This window comes from Aotus nancymaae, unplaced genomic scaffold (genome assembly GCF_030222135.1).
Source record: "Aotus nancymaae isolate 86718 unplaced genomic scaffold, 86718_ANA_hifiasm-v0.15.2.pri h1tg000065l, whole genome shotgun sequence".
NCBI classification, from domain to species: Eukaryota; Metazoa; Chordata; class Mammalia; order Primates; family Aotidae; genus Aotus; species Aotus nancymaae.
In genome coordinates, this window is record NW_026988480.1 from 7,053,375 (window position 1) to 7,072,375 (window position 19,001).

The window sequence follows — 19,001 nt, forward strand, 5'->3', positions numbered from 1 at the left end:
AAAAACATAAAATACTTAGGTATAAGACTAACAAAATGTGGAAACTGAGATCTAAAAACTAAAAGACAATAATGAAATAAATAAAAGAAGATACAAAGAAATGGACAAGTATGCCACGTTTATGGATTAGAAGACTCAATACCATTAAGATGACAATACTGCCCAGCTTTTCTATGGATTCAATAGAATCCCAATCAAAATCCCATCAGGATTATTTGTAGAAATTGACAAGCCATTTTTAAAATGCATGTAGAATGGAAAAGGAACTAGAATAGCCAAATTTATTTGGGGAAAAAGAAAGAACAAAGTTTGAGAATTCATACTATCTGATTTTAAGGCTTGCTCTAAGTTTACAGTAATCAAGAGAGTGTGGTGTTTGTGAAATCGATGGAACAATACAGAAAGTCTAGGAATAGTCCACACATGTGGTGAATAGATTTTTGAAAAAAGACAAAAGGTAAGTCAATGGTGTTAGAACAGATGGACGTTCATATGCACAAATAAAAAAAAAACCTTGCCCCAAAACCCACAATTTATAAAACTTAATCCAAAATGGGTCACATTCTTAAATATAAAGCTTAAATCTATAAAATTCTAGAAAAAACAATATTTTGAGTTAGAAAAAGGTTTATCTACAAAAAACCTTGTCTTTAAAAGTTCTTTAAACACAATATCAAAAACTATAATTGTAAAAGGAACATAACAGATAATATGGGCTTCATCAAAATTAACTTCTGCTCTGCAAAAAAAGTTACAAGAATGAAAAGAGAAGTTACAGGCTGGGGGAGAATATTTGGAAACCACCTACGTTCTTGAATCCAGAATTTATTAAAAACTCTCAAGCCTCAATTAAGCAAACAGACAACCTGAAAAAAAATAGGCAAAAGATTTGGAAGACGCTTCATTAAAAAGATATATGCATGTCAAAAAAGTACACGAAAAAGTGCTTCACATTATTATTCACTAGTGAAACATCAATTAAAAGCTCAATGTTATATCACTACACATCTACTAGAATGTCAAACAAAACAAAACTGACCATAGCAAGGGCTGGCAACAGCATGAAACAATGGGACCTCTCATATGCTGTGGGTGAGAGTGCAACATGGCACAGCCACTCTGGAAAGGTTTGACAATTGTCTCACGATGTTAAATATACCACCTTATTGACCCAGCAATCCCACTTCTATATATTTATCTAAGATAAATTGAAATATGTTCACATCAAAACTTGCCAAGAATGTCTATAGCAACGATATTCGTAATCACCAAAACTGAGAACAACTCCATGTCCATCAACAAAGACTAACAGATGGACTCATACAATGGAATAATAACCTGCAGTCAATAAGAGGAATGAATTTCTGATATTCATTACAACGTTCATAAATCTCAAATGCATTGGGCTAAATGAAAGTAGCCTTAGTGAAAAGGCTAATACTGTGATTGACTACAAGGGCGCAGTGAAAAGAAATGACCAGAACAGGTAAAGCTACAGGGACAGAAAATAGATTAATAATTGCCAAGGCTTGAGGAGGGAGGTCGGGGAATGACTGCTAACTGCTATGGGTTTCTTTTGGGACTTACTAAATGTTCTAAAATTAATTGTGGTGATGTGCAACTCTAAGAGTGTAATACAAAACCCTGAATCATACACTGTAAATGAGTGAATTGTATAGGATGTGAATTATATCTTAATAAAGCTGATTTAAAATGTTTTAAATGAATCAGAAAATGAATAAATAGGAATTATTTTCAAAATTCCACAACACTACAATTTTAATTTTTTTTAAAAAAGATTATGGGGGCGGGATGTTCATTCCTCACATTAGCAGGTGAAAGTGTAGATTCTGTCCAGCCAGTTGGTCGAGTAGAATAGTGACTGGGCATCAGCATCAGCCTTCAAAAACGAGGTACACATAGGGTTTCCAGATAAAATGAAGGGAGCCCAGTTAAATTTAAATTTCAGACAAATAGCAAAATATATCCCAAATATTGTATGGCACATGATCACTTCTAAAAAAGTATTCTTTGTTTACCTGAAATTCAAATTTAAATGCCAGTCTTGTATTTTTATTTGCCAAATCTGACAACTCCAGGCACACATTTACTATTTCAAAAACTGTATCATCTTAGAAAAACCATGAATAATCAGATATTTGATGAGGCACATGTATTTTTAGTGCTGTGGTGTGTTACACAAATGCAATTTGAAAAGCAATTTATGCTTTCTTTATTTCTTATATATAAAATACACTTTGCTTCTAAAATGAAGTAACCTGCAGGGATAATGTTTGGTGGGTATATTTTGTATCTCTTTGATTGAAATTGAGTTCAATGAATCTGCATAATTACTGCTACAAATGTAACTTGAAGGACATTGGCAGCATTGCTGGTTTTCTGCTTTTTTTGTTAGAGATGGAGTCTTGCTCTGTCACCCAGGCTGGAGTGCTCATCTCGGCTCACTGCAACCTCTGCCTCCCTGGTTCTAGCAAGTCTCCTGCATCAGCCTCTTGAGTAGCTAGGACTACTGATGCATGCCACCACACCTGGCTAATTTTTTGTATTTTTTTTAGTAGAGACAGGGTTTCGCCGTGTTGCCTAGGCTGGTCTCGAACTCCTGAGCTCAGGCAATCTGACCTCTTTGGCCTCCCAAAGTGCTAGGATTACAGGCTTGAGCCATGGCACCCGGTCAGTTTTCTGCTTTTTTTGTTATTGAGTGAATGGAGATGATAGGAAGTCTCATTTATCACATCAGCTGTTAAAATATGGAGATATATATACCTTTTTAGGTTATACAGAATCCATATAATATTCTCATGTCTAATTTAATTGCCTCAAAATTCAATTTTGTGAAACTAAACAGAACATTTTTTTCAAAATGGCAAAATTTCAATGGTAGTGAAAACTGTCATACTCTTCCTATCAATTCCTGAGTGTGAATTTTACCTCACTTATAATTTGCCCAGTAATAATTTTCAAGAGACATTGCTAGAATTCAAATGATGCATTTTGAATTGTGTATGTTGTTTCTTTATTTTAAAGATTACTTTACAATTTTAGGAGCCTCCATCATTGAAGCTGGGACCTCAGAAAGTTATAAAAATGATAAAGCAAAATTGTTTTGGCATGGGATAGGTTTCCTAAATCATGAAATGCCTCCAGATACTATTCTTCAGGTAAAGCTAAATTAAGAATCATTTATTTCTATTTTAGGATTTTGTTATTATTATTTATCATGAAAATGTTAATTTAAAAAAATGGAGGTCTGGGGCTTGGTGGCTCACGCCTGTAATCCCAGCACTTTGGGAGGCCGAGGCAGGTGGATCACCTAAGGTCAGGAGTTCCAGACCATCCTGGCCAACATGGTGAAACCCAGTCTCTACCAAAAATACAGAAATTAGCTGGGCGTGGTGGCAGACACCTATAATCCCAGCTACTCCTGAGGCTGACACAGGAGAATTGCTTGAACCCGGGAGGCAGAGGTTGCAATGAGCCAAGACTGTGTCAGTGCACTTCAGCCTGAGTGAAAAGAGTGAAACTCGGTTGCTAAATAAATAAATAATAAAATGGAGGCAATATAAGAATGTCTGAACTTGTTACAAGACCTGAATTCATCTCATTACATTTTTTATAGTCAACACACTGCATGAATTGTGTCTTATTTTATAATCAGTAAACTATGATTAATTGATTACTTATTTATCATTTTAAGATTAGTAAACTAGATTATTTTATATTCAAATAGAACATATACATTCCATGTCTTTTCTGTAAGTTCATTGTGTGACCACCCTTTTTCATTGACAACTTCATTCATTCAACAAACATTTGTTGAAAGTTCTTGTCTTCTAAGTGCCAGTACTGCATTCTGCTAAGTACTATTCAGATCACATGTTCTTAAGTCCAATTATAACAGGAGAAATCTCCAGGTAAGATCCCCACCAAACGTTTCAGTTACATTCTAAAGGCAGTAGGCATCAACAGACAGCAGAGCACCTGTCAAGCTTCATCCATACACCTGAAATTAGTTGCAAATTTAGAACTTTCAGGGGTAAAATCTATTGATCTTATTTCAGGCTGTAGTTTATATCTACAAAGTAGTAGACCTCACTTTTCTTCTCTACCACCATAACCACCACCACCACCCCCATCTCCATCAACACCCTCACCTTCACCACCACCACCACCACAACTGTCTTTCTTCATCACAATCCCCATGTCCATCGCCATCATCACCACCACCATCACTGCCACCACTACCGCCACCTTCATCACCATCTTTCTTCATCACCACCATTACCATCACTGCCACCACCACCACCATCACTGCCACCACCACCACCACCATCACTACTTTCATCACCACTACCATTTCAATTATCACTATCACTATCAGCACCACCACCTTTACTACCCTCACCATTACTTTCACCATTGCCATCACCACCATCATCACCATTACCATCACGACTACTGCTACAACCCATCACCATCACCTCCACTGCCACCATTATTACCACCATTATCACCACAATGGTCACCACCATCATCCTCACTACCACCATCACTAGCCTTACCAGCACCACCACTCATGCCCTCTAGCTGCCTTATGAGAGCTTACAGTCTAGTTAGAGCAATGAAAGAAAACATGCTCATACAATAAAGGGCTCTGATTGTTATAAGCATACAGTGCACTTGAAGAGCAACCACACTAGAGGTGTCTTGGGAGTTTTCCCATTTGACAGGCATAAGAGAGATCAGCAGTCAATAGTGATTAGCTGGCCAGTATTGTGGGAATGGATTTAAATAACTTGTTAAGAGATTAATTCAGTGTTTTCTTTCCAGCCAGATGTCTACCCTGGAAAGTGCTGGGCTTTTCCAGGTTCCCAGGGTCATACTCTAATCAAGCTTGCTAGGAAGATCATACCAACTGCGGTTACCATGGAGCACATCTCAGAGAAGGTGTCTCCCTCAGGAAACATCTCCAGTGCACCCAAGGAATTTTCTGTCTATGTAAGAAGCTATCTAAATTTGTCATTCAGATTGGCCTGTGATAGAAGGTAGTTGGCTAGGAATTAGAGGCTGTCCTCTGAACTAGGACAGATAACTAGTTCTGTCACTTATTTCCTGGACTTCTGCTTTCTCATCTACAAAGAGAGAGAGTTGGACCAAATGATTTATATTATGCAACTCTATTTTTTGCATTTATCAAAGTTAGACATGTATAAGTAAAAATGAAATAGTTCCATAAAGTTTATAAAGAAACAGTAATTCCTTGTCCCACTTCTTAATGTCTCCAATTCTCATTATCCCAGAGTTTCTACTTGCAACAATAGATGTTTAGGTGAGCACTTGCCTCCATGTTTGCTTTTACCATTATTTCTTGATTTTTCAGTTTGGGTTATGACATCCTCTCGTGGAAAATGAAGATTAGCTCTTTTCCATGGCACTTCCATCCTCCCACCATGTTTATGTCTTAATTTAAAAACAAAACAGGTTTCTGGAGATATAATTCCCATGACAATTAGTTCACCCATTTAAAGTACACCTTTCAGTGGCTTTTAGTGTATTCACAGAGTTGTGTATAACATAATCAATTTTAGAACATTTTTCTTACCTTAAGAAGAAACCGATACCCCTTAGCCGTCATCTCCTATTCCCCTGTTGTACTCCTCCAGCCCCTAGCAATTATTAATCTACTTTGTCTCAATGAATTAATCTGTTCTATACATTTTCATATACATTGAACCATGAATAATTTGTGATCTTTTGTGAATAACTTAGCATATTGTTTTCAAGATTCATTCATGATGTAGTATGTCTCAATATTTCATTTATTTTTTATTACTGAATAACATTTCATTGTATGGATATATGACATTTTATTTATTCACTGGTTGATGGACATTTGAGTTATTTTCATCTTTTTGGCCATTGTGAATAATGTTTCAATAAACATTCATGTACAAGTTTTTGTGTGGACATGAATTTTTGTTTCCCTTGGGTTTATACCTCAGATTGGAATTGCTAGATCATGTGGCAAATGTAGGTTTATCATTTGAGGCACTGCTAGAAGACTACATTGTCTTTTGTTCAAGCAATACAGTGACTATGTGAACAAAACAACTCTAAGTTGAGCTATCTAGTGTACTTAAATACGACTTTCTTCCGTAATTTTTTGATGTTTCTGAGGGTAATAATTGTTTTAAGTTTATTTATTATTTTATTTTATTTTATTTTATTGAGACAGGGTCTCAGCTGTTGCCCAGGTTGGAGTACAGTGGCACAATCACAGCTCACTGCAACTTCAAACTCTTGAGATTGTTTTAATTTTAAATTTTTTAGTATAGATGGCGGTCTTACTATATTGCCCAGGCTGGTCTCAAACTTCAGGGCTCAGGGGATCCTCCTGCCTTGGCCTCCCAAAGTGCTGGGATTACAGACATGAGCCATGGGTGCCCAGCCTATTTGTCTTTAATTTGCTTAGTTTTCTGTATTCTTATAACCAAAACTTTCCCAAATTCTTCTTCAGAAGTACAAATATTCTCCCATTATGTTAATTCACATCAGATAATTTATAAATTTCTTCCTTTCTTCATTCCTTCCTTCATTTTCTTTTTTCTCGAGATATCCCTCTGGCGCCCTCTGCCTTCTGCTCCAGCCTCGCTAGGTAGGCCTGACACTCAAACTGTTGTCACAGGATTTCATTTCTGCATCCTTGAGGAGTCAACTTATTGTCTAATTTATTATTTTTAAGAGTGTTTCTTATTTCCCTTTTGTGTTTTTTGTTCCATCTTCTGGAAGATCATATTAATTCATATTTTAACCCCTCTGGAAATTTTCATTCCTGCTGTCGTGATTATAGTTTCTAAGACTTCTTGTTTCTGTACATATTCCGTTTTCTAGAGCCTACATTGTTTTCTTTTACGAAGGCAGTACCTTCTCTTACACTTCTGAAGATACTAACTGTAGGCTTCTTCTAATTTTCTTCTGCTGGCTTCCAGGTCTGGATTTCCTAGCCCCACTTTTCACCCTTGTTTGTAGAGTCTCTGTTTCCTGCACGATCCTTTTCTCCCATGCCTGTGATGCTTGTCACATGAATTGATAGGCGGTGCAAAGCCGGCAGGAAGCTTTGCGTGCACTGTGAGGCTCCTACGTCCTGAGTTTGCAGCCGGAATGACCTGGTCGGGCCATTTCTTCTGGAATCACAAGTGTTGCTATCAGGACAGCTGACCCTGAGAGGACTCCTGCAGTGCACACAGGAGGTGCCAGCCTGGCCCACCACACCAAGAGCTTCTGGGGAGAGGAGGGCCGCGGGGCCACCAGTTTGTGCAGAGGGGATGCTCTCACTTGAGGGCGGTTCCGGGGCGGCGCTGGCAGTGGTCTTAGAGATGGGAGGAAGAAGAGAGCCCTCTGCTGGGCCAGGCGGGGCTAGGGGGCGTGGAGGGGTTGTAAGTAGTTTTTGAAATGACTGTCAGCTGAGCCGCAGATCTGGGCTCCTTCCCCGTCCCCTGCCGCACGTGGACTCCCTCCTGCGCTACTGACTCTACCTACAGCCAGAGTAGTTTGTGTTCTTTCTCTCCAGGACCATTTGGCCATCTTCACTTTTGTTTGTTGGTTTTGGTTTGGTTTTACTGTCTACTCCTACTTTTACCTTGTACGTTTATGCCTTACTTCAATTACTTGATCTTCCCATCTGGAGGAGGGCCCAGGGTTGAACAGCCTGCCTTTCATGCCACCCAAATGCCTCTATATTCCATATGTGAGTTTCAAAACAGAGGGCTGCTGTCTTTTCATAGAAGCTGGCACCACCTGCAAGTGATGTCTCTGAAAGGCTGAGTTAAGTTGAGTTTGAGCAAATAAGTTCCATGTCAGAAAGGTGAACACATTCATTATTTAGATGAATTATGGGTGAATCCCACAGGCAGGAATCCCAGTAATAAAAACTGCTTCTCATCATTTTCTTCTACATTAGAGAATTTATGAACCAAGTAAGATTAAAACAAGGTGATAAAAGAGCTGGGCACAGTAGCCACTCCTGTGATCCCACCTACTTAGGAGGCTAAAGCAGGAGAATCGCTTGAGCCCAGGAATTCGAGGGCAGCATGGCCAGACCCCATTTTTTTCCTTTTAACTTTTATTTTAGGTTCAGGGGTATATGTGCAGATTTGTTATATAGGTGCTAAGTAGTCGTAACCGACAGTTATTTCTCTGATCCTCTCCCCCTCCCACCCTCCACCCTCAAGTGGACCTCATGTCTGTTGTTCCCCTTTATGTCCATGTGTTCTCATTATTTAGCTCCCACTTGTAAGTGAGACCATGTGGTATTTGTTTTTCTTTTCCTGTGTTAGTTTGCCAAGGATAATGGCCTCTAGCTCCATCCTTGTCCCTGCAAAGGACATGATCTTGTTTTTTTATGACTGCATAGTATTCCATCAGATCCTGTTTCTTCAAAAACCCAACAAGGTGATAAAGGAGGCAGAAATAAAACTAGCACTCCTCTTTTAGGCTAAAGATAACATATGAGGCTTAAGTCATAAATACATATGTAATTGTGAGTACATTATGTAACCATGTTGTATCCAATTCTTTTAATAAAAATGTTGTAGTTCAATATTAATATTTTTATTATAAAAATGATTCAATGAATGAACTCTTTATTTTGCTGTGTTACTATAACTTTAGGAACCTAACAAGAAACTTTAGAGTCACAAAATAAATTAGTTTGCACCAGTGCATTCTCCTCTCACAGATCTTCAGTTTGAAACATAGAGAAGAAAAACCATAAGCACAAGAGAAATTGCATACAAAGAAAAACATTATTGTTTTTGTTAGTCAACAGAAGCTTACTTTTCATAGGAAATATCTTCTGTGATCAAAATCTGGCAATTGGCTTATGTTTATATCATTTTGGAAAACATCAGTTCAACATGGGGACCCATTTTTAGTTTATTCGAAGTATGCTTATCGCAAATATAGTTATCAGGCCAGAGTTAAGGCTGGGATTTGCTCTATCTCTATGTATCTATATGTCTTTCATCTACCATCTGTTTATCTATCAATCATCTATCTTTCATCCGTCTTCTATCCGTCTATCTATCTATCCATCCATCCATCCTCTATCCTTCTAGTCAGTCCCATGATTAGCCTTTGGCCTCACTGGCCCCTTAGTTAAATGCCCTCTCGGTGTATAGGTTAGTACCGGCATGATCACGGCACTGTGCCCCTGGTGGACACACAAAGATATCCGGTAAATTGTTGGTATTTTTTTGAAAATACAACTGTATCCATTCATTACAACCTCTATATCTGTTGCTTTCTTTATAGGGCATCACAAAAAAATGTGACGGAGAAGAAATTTTCCTAGGTCAGTTTATATATAACAACACAGGAACCACCATTCAAACATTTGAACTCCAGGTAATGTGTGCCCTGGGAAATGATATGAGTGGCTCTATCACTGGGAGAGATTTGTTGGGATTGCTTCATGCAAAGTGATGTATGAGAATCATTACAACAAAAGCATGAGTTACACAAGGCTTATCTGAACTTCAATTCTTAGCTCCAAGTGCTTACAAGGATTTTGATGTGTAAGACATACAAATGCAAAAGCAGTTTCTGAGTCAAATTCTTCCTTATCTGCTATTGTTTTAAAAAATATATGTATTCTATTTCTCAGTTCTTTCTCAACTATTCCATTCCTTGGATACTATAGTTACTACCTCATCTTGCTTGAGTAAAGGGGAGGAGGATGATGGTACAATATGAAGTGGACAGAGGCAGAGAGGAGCTTAGAGGAAGGGAGGATAAAGATTTAATATCAGATAATGCAAGTAAAACTTCTCTTCCTAACCCAATGGGGAAAATATCAACTGGTAACTTATAAATCCCCTGAAACTCACAAAGGTGTATGAAATATATTCTCATTGTTTTTCATTGGCCACAGGAAGTAGCTGAAGAGCTGTAGAAGACATTTTATATCATGTAAAAACAAGTGTTTTATGATACTTTTTGGCTAAATAGTGAGAAAATAAAGATAAAACAATACATATATATTAGAAATGAACATATTTGTAGAGTTTCATATTTGATTGTATATTCATATGCATTGGGCCTCATATTATCTGTTCTTAGAGTTGGCTTCATAGATCTGATTTTCAGACAATATGCCCTCTCTCCCCTGCTCCTTGGCACAGTCAGCTAGGAGTGTGGAAGGGAGAGACAGTGGAACAGTGAGCTCACTTGGCCACCGTATTACCCTCCTCCCTCCCTACTCATCTTTTCATAAGTTCTTTATTCCAGTAGCTTGTTTTCTCATTCATTAGACTGATATTTGAAAACAGTTATGTTAGAAAAGGAAAAAGTATATAGGCCAGGCACGGCAGCTCACGGTTGTAATTCCATCACTTTTGGAGACTTAAGCAGGCAAATCACTTGAGCCCTGGCATTCAAGACCAGCCTGGGCAACATGGCAAAACCTTGTCTCTACAAAAAAATTAATAAATTAGCTAGATGTGGCGGCATGTGCCTATAGTCCAACTACTCGGGAGGCTGAGCTGGGTGGATGGCTTAAGCCCAGGAGGTAGAGGTGGCGGTGAGCTGTGATCACGCCGCTACATTCCAGCCTGTGTGACAGAGCCAGATCCTATCTCAAAAAAAAAAAAAAAGTGTATATAATTTTTAAATTATGTTAGTATTCATTGGGATTCTTTGAGATGAATTTGTTTATAAGGCATTGATTTTCTTTTCTTTATTTTCAGCATGCAGCTTCTGAATATTTATTATGTGTGAAACTTAATATCTTTAGCAACTGGGGACATCCGAGCTATACTTGTTTATATCGATTCAGGGTCCATGGCACACCAGGCACCCACATCTAGAAGAGTTGGTGCAGAAGGCCATGCCACACGTCCGGAATGTTCAAGAACGCTTATTCTCTTAGATGATACCGCACACATAGGAATTGAGAATTGGGAGTGGGAAGAAAACTTCAAAGTGGTTCATACTTGCCTGTAAAAGTAAATGAATTTTACTAATAAAAAATATGGAAGTAAATTAAATATCCTTGCCATAGTTTAGTCTTTAAGGATGATTCATGTTGTTAGAGCATTGAAAACTCATTTTGTATTTAGAAGAAGATAGTCTCATCATCAGTCTCCCTCTTAATAGCATCTTTGCCTTCAATGACTCATTTATTTACACCAGGCATGGATGTCCACTATCCCCACTATCATTTAGTGCTGATCTGGAGGCACTGGTCAGTGCAATTAGTTAGGAAACCAGTAATTTTAAAATTAGAGGTAAAAATTAGTGAGGAGTTCTGACCATCACCGTTTACAGATAATTTGATGAGTTACTTGAAATGCAATAAAGTCTATTTCAAAAGGATTTCAAACAAGGAAAAACTGTTGTAAGTTAGTGGATACAAAATTACCAAATATAAATCAATATCATTCATAAATACAAACAACAACCAGTTACAGGGTATAACGTACAAAATCCACAATAAAGAGACTAAACATCAAATAAAAGAAGAAAGTAAAATAGCTATGTGAAGAAATCCCAAACAGCAGTGAATGACTAAAAGAAGACTTAAGGCCAGGCGCAGAAGCTCACAACTGTAATCTTAGCACTTTGAGAGACCATGGGAGGATGATCACTTGAGCCCAGGAGTTTGAGACCAGTCTGGGCAATATAGCAAGACCCCATACTACAAAAAATTTAAAAATTAACCAGACGTCTTGGCACATGCTGTAGTTGCAGCTACTCAGGAGACAGGTGGGAGGTGGGAGGATCACTTGAACCCGGGAGGTTGAAGCTTCAAGTGAACTGTGTTCGAGCCACTACACTCCAGCCTGGGCGACCCTTTCTGGAAAAAAAAAAAAAAAGGAAAAAGAAAAAAGAAGACCTCAATAAATGGAAAGATAGATACCATATCCTCGGATGGGAAAACTCAGCCCTCAAGATGTCAATTCTAAGTTAATTTATAAATGTAACTTGGTTTCAAAAACCAGAAAAATATGGCATTTGTGGGAGAGTTATGAGATATTAAAGAATTATTGTTAAAAACATAGTTTGGGCTAGGCACAGGGGCTCACACCTAAAATCCCAGAACTTTGGGAGGCCAAGGTGGAAGGACTGCTTGACTCGAGGAGTTCAAGATGAGCCTGGGCAACATCGTGAGACCCAGTCTCTATTAAAAATAAAAAAATTAACTGGACATGGCGGTGCACACCTGCAGTCCCAGCTACTTGGGAGGCTGAGATGGGAGGATCACTTGAGCCCAAGAATTTGAGGCTGCTGTGAGTCATGATCACTGCACTCCTGCCTGGAAAGCAGAGCAACACCCTGTCTGAAAAAAAAATTATAGGTGTCTGTCTGATAATGGTGCTACAATGTTGCTTTAAAAATAAATCTTAACTTTTGATTTACATATTTAAGTATTTAAAGTTGAAATGATCTATGTGGAATCTTTTCCAAAATAACATAAGCGGAGAAAATGTATTTAAAATTTCATGAAAAAGAATGGCCATGAAACGATCATTGAAGTTGGTTGCTGCCAGTCCATGGAGCTTCATTACACTGTTCTGTCTAGATTTATAAATGCTTGATATTTTCATTTGAAAAGTTTTTAAAAATTAAGACACCTATATATTTTTAAAAACTCAAAAGGGAGTATGTTTTAAATGAAATTGATTCTAAAGTTCATATGGAAAATAAAAACTTAGCAAAAGGAAATCCAGAAAAATCTCTGAAAAGAAAAAAAAACCAGCAAAAAGAAATAGCTCTATGACACAGGTACAACACAATAGTTAAAACTGTTGATACTGGCAAACTGATAGATGAATGGAACAGACAAGTCCAAAAACAGATTTACATGTATGTGGAAGTTGGGTGTATGATAAAGGTAGACTCTCAAAAGGACATGGGGGGAAAAAACCAAATGGCTTGGGACAATTATGTAGACAATAAGAAAATAAAGTTCCATCCATATTTCTTGCTTTACAACACGACAAACTCCCAATATGGTAAAATATACACAAGTAGGTAATAAAACCATAAAAATATTAACGAGGAAACTTGGGATAATTCCTGTATGGCATTGAATAGAGGAAGGTCTTTCTAAATATGACCCAACATTTAGAAGCCAAAACAGAAAAAAAAATTCTACTATATAAAAATCAAGAACCTCTGCATATCCAACAAAACTTAAAATGGAAAAAATATTCACAATTGATATTATAAGGACAAATCTTTCTAATATATACACAGTCTCAAGAAAGCAATAAAAAATCCATAACCAATAGAAAGATGGCCAATGAACAGATAATCTACAGAAGCATATGAAAGATATTCAAGCTTATTTACTCCAGAAAAATTACAAAAATTATATTGTATGATGTTTCACTGATAAAATTAGAAAGATCCAAAAGTTTGATAGTGTTTTATTCCAAGGCTTTGGGGAGACAGGATCTTTCACACATTGCTGGAAGAAATGCAAATAGATACGACATTTATGGAGGGAACTTGGCCTATCTATAAAAATTAGAGATGAATATACCCTTTGACTGAAAAACTTACCATGTGCAAAATACCATATGTGAAAAGTTATTCATCAGCAATATTTCCCAGGAGGAAATGGAATGAGAGAGGTAGGAATGGGGTAGGAGGAGGCCCCCACATAGGTATGAGCAAAGTGTTTTCCTGTATATTTGTACTATTTTGTTTGTAAACCATGTGAATATTTTGCCAATTTAGACATTACACGGTTTTTTAAATAGACATGTTCTTTTGTATTTTAATATAATGGTCAAAGGAAAATAGATATTCAATTAGTAAAAGGTGATAAATGTAATGAAAAGAAAAAAATAAGAAAGAGACACACAAAACTGGGGACCTTAGCCAGGAGATTAGGGGAGCCCCCTGCCAGGAAAACGATGTGTGAGATAGTGGTCTCAGGCTACTCTCTGTATTAGAATCCCCTGAACATACAAGGAAATATCAGTGGGCTTTCTGAAACACCCAAGAGCTGAAAAGACGAAAGTAGAGAAAACAGACACCGGGAAGCTGCGTATTCTCTTGACGATGTGGATACAATGGGGTGGTATGAAAATGGAAAAGGCCTGGGTGACTTTTATGAGCCATAGTAATGCCTGCCCTCCGATTTTCATCATGGAAAACCAGCACAAAATTATGGTCCTCAGCTCCATGTAAATCACCCTTTTGAACACAGGGTTCACTTCTAGAGACCCTGGGCTAAGGAAAGCTCCAAACTCCTTCTGTTCATGTGGCCACCCAGCTGCAGCCCAGTTTCTGTGCATTTGCTAAGCAGATTGGAAGCTTTAGCAAACAATTCTCTATATATGTGTGTGTTTCCTAACTGCCAACAGGTAGCCCCCCTGAAACATACCACTTTATTGAAAACGTGGCTTTTTATGAAACCATGAGTGGCACTAGGGGTGGTCATTCTGTGACTATAACAGGGGCACACATGTGGCACTTTGGAGGAACTAGAAGAAGTTCAAGACCTTTGCAAAAATGGCTTAAGACCAGTGGGATGGCAGGAGACAAGTGGAGTGGCTAGAAAATGTAGGCGGTGCTACTCAGGGAAGTAGATGGAAGATTTTAGACTTTACCTGAGAAGCGATGTTTTTGTAGCCATTGAGGATCTAAGAAAAGATGGTGATATCATAAGTGGAGTTAAGATGTGTCACTCTGGCCAGAATGTGGAGAATGGACCCTAGAGGCCCAGGGGTAGGCACGGGGAGGTCAGTGAGAGAGTTGTTGCAATAGCCCAGGTGGTGATTAGTGGGGATAGCAGGATGGAAAGAGACAAATGGAAAAGAGGGGAAATGAGAGGGAAAACAGAATCAATGGAAAGGGTCCAAAGGCTGGTTAGAATGGGATCCATTCTGAGCCACAAACGGCCATTGCTCTAATGGGGTGAATAAAGCAATTGCTTCCACACTATCAAAGTGGAAATCAGTCTGCAAGAGTCTTTTCCAGGGCAGTTGAACTAAGCCTCCTTCTAGCAATTTACCCATGACATGCACCAATAGTTGGCAAAGTCAGCTTTCTCACAGGTGGCAATGATGCTGGCATCTCTTTGTGTTCCCTTGGCTTTCCTTAGGTTGAGGAATAAAATATGGAATTCTATTTCAACTGGTGGATATTAATTCCAGCTGGGTGATGTAAATTTAAAGTGCAGACTTGAAATAAAGAGATGTGTGTTGACAATTTCAAAGCTAACAAGCACTGTGACCTTGGACAGTGTTCTAGAAAAGGAATTTTTGGTTATAAGAAAGAGGACCCTACAACTAGTGCAGTAGTTGGGAAGGAGTTCTTACAAAGTTCCCAAAAGATCATGAAATGCAAGGTCAGGAAATAAAATATAGCCAGACCTCATGACCAAGGATCAGGAGCTGCAGCTGTTCTCTGGAGTTGCACACATGACTAGTATGGCTGTTCCAATACCAGCCAGGCTCCTGGGAGTAGGGGAGCTGTTTAATGGCCACATACTCCTCCCTCCACACATCCCATACGGAAGTCCCTTGGCAATGAAACTCCTGGTAGTGGTAGGCTCCATGCTTCTAACTTCCTGTGAGTGGAATGATTCTGTAGCTGGGTCTCTCTGCCTGGTTTGTTTCAAAATTGGCCCCTGAAATTTCTAAGCAGCACGTAATTAGATAAGCAAGAGTTGTGCACCAATGTGCCTGGTGGGAAAGCCAGAGAAACAAAGAGGCTCACAGTACAAGGCTACATTCTGAAATTAGAAAGGAAAGGAAAAATGTTTTAAAGTGCATTTCAAGGCTGGAATATTCCATTACATCTCAGGCTGGGTAATTTATAAAGAAAAAAGCTTTATTTGGTCACAATTCTGCAGGCTGTACAAGAAGCATGGCACCAACATCTGCTTCTGATGAGGGCCTCAGGAAGCTTCTACTCATAGCAAAAGGCAAAGGGAAGCTGGGATGCAGGTCACATGGAGAGAGAGGAAGTGAGAGGGAGAAAGCAAAAGAGGTGCCAGGCTCTTTGCAACAACCAGCTCTCATGGGAACCAAATAGAGCTGGAACTCACTCATTATCATGATGATGGCACCAAGCCATTCATGAGGTATCTGTCCCCAAGATCCAGATACCTTTCATTAGGTCCTAACTGTAACATTGGAAGTCACATTTCAACATAAGATTTTGAGGGGACAAACATCCAAACCACAGCATAACCAAAAAGTGGCACTTCCCCATGTGGCCCTGGAGAGGGACTCTTCCTGTGGCATTGGCCCATCCCCCTGTGTCATCATGCAGTCACCACTATCAACTAAAATCAAAAGAAACTTGTCTCTAAAAATTCATTATCTCAATAGGTGGTCAGCAACTTACAACTTAGTAAAAAATAGAGATGGAGCTCAGCCAATTCAGAGTCCTCTTTTAGAAACTGGGAATAGGGGTCAGGTGTGGTGTCTTATGCCTGTAATCCCAGTGCTTTGAGAGGCCAAGGGAGGTGGATCACCTGAGGTCAGATGTTCAAGACCAGCCTGGCAAACACAGCGAAACCCCATCTCTACCAAAACACCAAAAATACAAAAATTAGCCAGGTGTGGTGGTGCGCACCTGTAATTTCAGCTACTCAGGAGGCTGAGGCAGGAGAATTTCTTGAACCCAGGAGGCGGAGGTTGTAGTGAGCTGCAATGGCGCCATTGCACTCCAGCTTGGGCAACAAGAGTGAAACTCCATTTCAGGAAAAAAAAAAAAAAAAAAGAAAAAAGAAAAGAAACTGGGACTAGGAAACTGAGAAATTGTAGCAGTCAGGAAGTGGGGAGTATATCAGTTACCTATTGATAACAATTGAGGCATATCTGTTTCTCTAGTCCATTGTATCTAGGCTGGCCCGTGGCTTGCTCTGAATGGTAGTTTGTCACAAAAGTAATGTTCTAGGAGCTCTGGTCCTTTAGCTTTAAAAGATCTTGCAGCCTCCACCCTGCCCTTGAACTACTGTCCAGAAACCACTTTGTCAAGAAGTTGGACGTGCCTGCTGGAGGACGACAGACTGTGTAGTGGAGAACGAGGTGCCCAGGGAACATCCTAGCACCAACTCCCGGGCCAGTCAGTGAGGCCACCTTGGACCTTCCAGCCCAGCAGACCTTCAGCCTAATGCAGCCTCATTAGAGAGCCCACGTGAAAGCAGCAGAGCAATCACCCAGCCAACATCCTAAATTCTTGGCGAAGTCACATGTTTGGGGTAGTGTCTTACACATCAATAGGTAACCAATATTCTTCCCACTCCCTAATTATTACAATTCCGTGAGTTCCTATTCCCAGTTTTTGAAAGAGGACTCTGAATCGGCTGAGTTCCTTTTCCATTTTTTTAATCCAAGCTGCAAATTGCTTGCAGCCTATTGAGAGAATGAATACGCAAATCGACAATGGCCAGAGCATATAGAAAAACAGAACTCTGACCCACAATCTGTAGCAACCTGCCCAGAAAGCCAAGCCATTCTCTACAGTAACTGGCCTGGGCGCCCCCTTGCTAACTAGGAGACAGAATCTGTGTAGGAGTCAGACAGCTCTCTCTAACATCTGATCCAGGAGGCCAAACTACTCCTTTAATAATTCACCCCAAGTGGCCAGGACTTGATTAATAACTGGCAGCTTCCCTAATTTTTGTCCCTTCTTGCAACTTAGGACTAACTAGAGAAAGGCAAATACACTCCCTTAAACAATCACCTGGGCAGCCCCCCTTCTGATAACCCTCCTCAGCTTCCCCAGGCCAATGGCCTCCATCAAGGCTCACTCGAGCCTTCCCTTTTCCACTATAAAGCATTCCTCTCCTCTGCCTGCCTTTGAGTCTCTGCCAAAATGCAAGTGATGATGGCTGACTCTGAATAAATAGGCTTTGCCTGTTGCATTTGGTTGGTCTTCATTTCTTTTTCTTTCTTTCTTTTTTTTTTTTTTTTTGAGAGAGAGTCTCACTCTGTTGCCAGGCACCAGGCTGGAGTGCAGTGGCACAATCTCGGCTCACTACAACCTCCGCCTCCTGGGTTCAAGCAATTCTCCTGCCTTAGCCTCCCGAGGAGCTGGGACTACAGGCACGCGCCACCACGCCCAGCTAATTTTTTGTACTTTTAGTAGAGACGGGGTTTCACCATGTTGGCCAGGATGGTCTCCATCTCTTGACCTCGTGATCCGCCTGCCTCGGCCTCCCAAAGTGCTGGGATTACAGGCTTGAGTCACCGCACCTGGCCCCTGGTCTTCATTTCTTTCCACATTATCAATTGTTTTCCTGAAGGTCAAGTGTAAATAAAGCTTGTCCAGTCAGCAGGAGCATGTGGGTCACTGGACCCTCAGCAATCCAGTGATGCAGTTTCTCATCAAGAGTGTGAGATAAGGCATGCCACGGCCAACTTCCACTTCCAATTATCTCTGTCCCCATCTTTAAAGTGGAAATAATAGGCCAAGCATGGTGGCTCATGCCTGTAGTCCCAGCACTTTGGGAGGCCAAGGCAGGCAGATCACCTGAGGTCAGGAGTTTGAGACCAGCATGGCCAACATGGTGAAACCCCATCTCTACTAAAAATACAAAAAATTGGCCGGGTGTGGTGGCAGGTGCCTGTAATCCCAGCTACTTCAGAGGCTGAGGCAGGAGAATTGCTGGAACCCAGGACTCAGAGGTTGCAGCGAGCCAAGGTCGTGCCACTGCACTCCAGCCTTGGCGACAAGAGCAAGACTCCATCTCAAATAAAATAAAATGGGAATAATAGTGCTTATTTTATGTGTGTTTATGTTATGTAAGTGATGATATCAGTGTACAGTGCTATAAAATGACAGCTAGCTATCTCACTCTACTGATCAATAATATTTAAATAGTGCTTTTAAAATGAAACATAGAAGGCATCCAACAAATGTTGATCCCCCTCCTCTTGAGTGGGGCTTGTCCCCTGCTTTAATCCCCGTCACTCACCACCATGCCTGACACTTCCCATGTGCTCCACAAACGTTCA

General features: G+C 39.7%; 1 protein-coding gene across 1 annotated transcript in view; it reads left to right on the top strand.

The window, feature by feature from the left end:
• SUN3 (Sad1 and UNC84 domain containing 3) overlaps positions 1 to 11,063 on the top strand; it is a 37,259-nt gene extending 26,196 nt beyond the window's left edge. Inside the window, exons 7-10 of the mRNA XM_064366643.1 lie at positions 3,064 to 3,179; positions 4,849 to 5,016; positions 9,331 to 9,423; positions 10,764 to 11,063. Of these exons, the coding sequence (XP_064222713.1) occupies positions 3,064 to 3,179; positions 4,849 to 5,016; positions 9,331 to 9,423; positions 10,764 to 10,883 (497 nt within the window). The 3' untranslated portion in view covers positions 10,884 to 11,063. The remainder of the gene's footprint in view (positions 1 to 3,063; positions 3,180 to 4,848; positions 5,017 to 9,330; positions 9,424 to 10,763) is intronic.
• Positions 11,064 to 19,001: the final 7,938 nt, after the last annotated feature.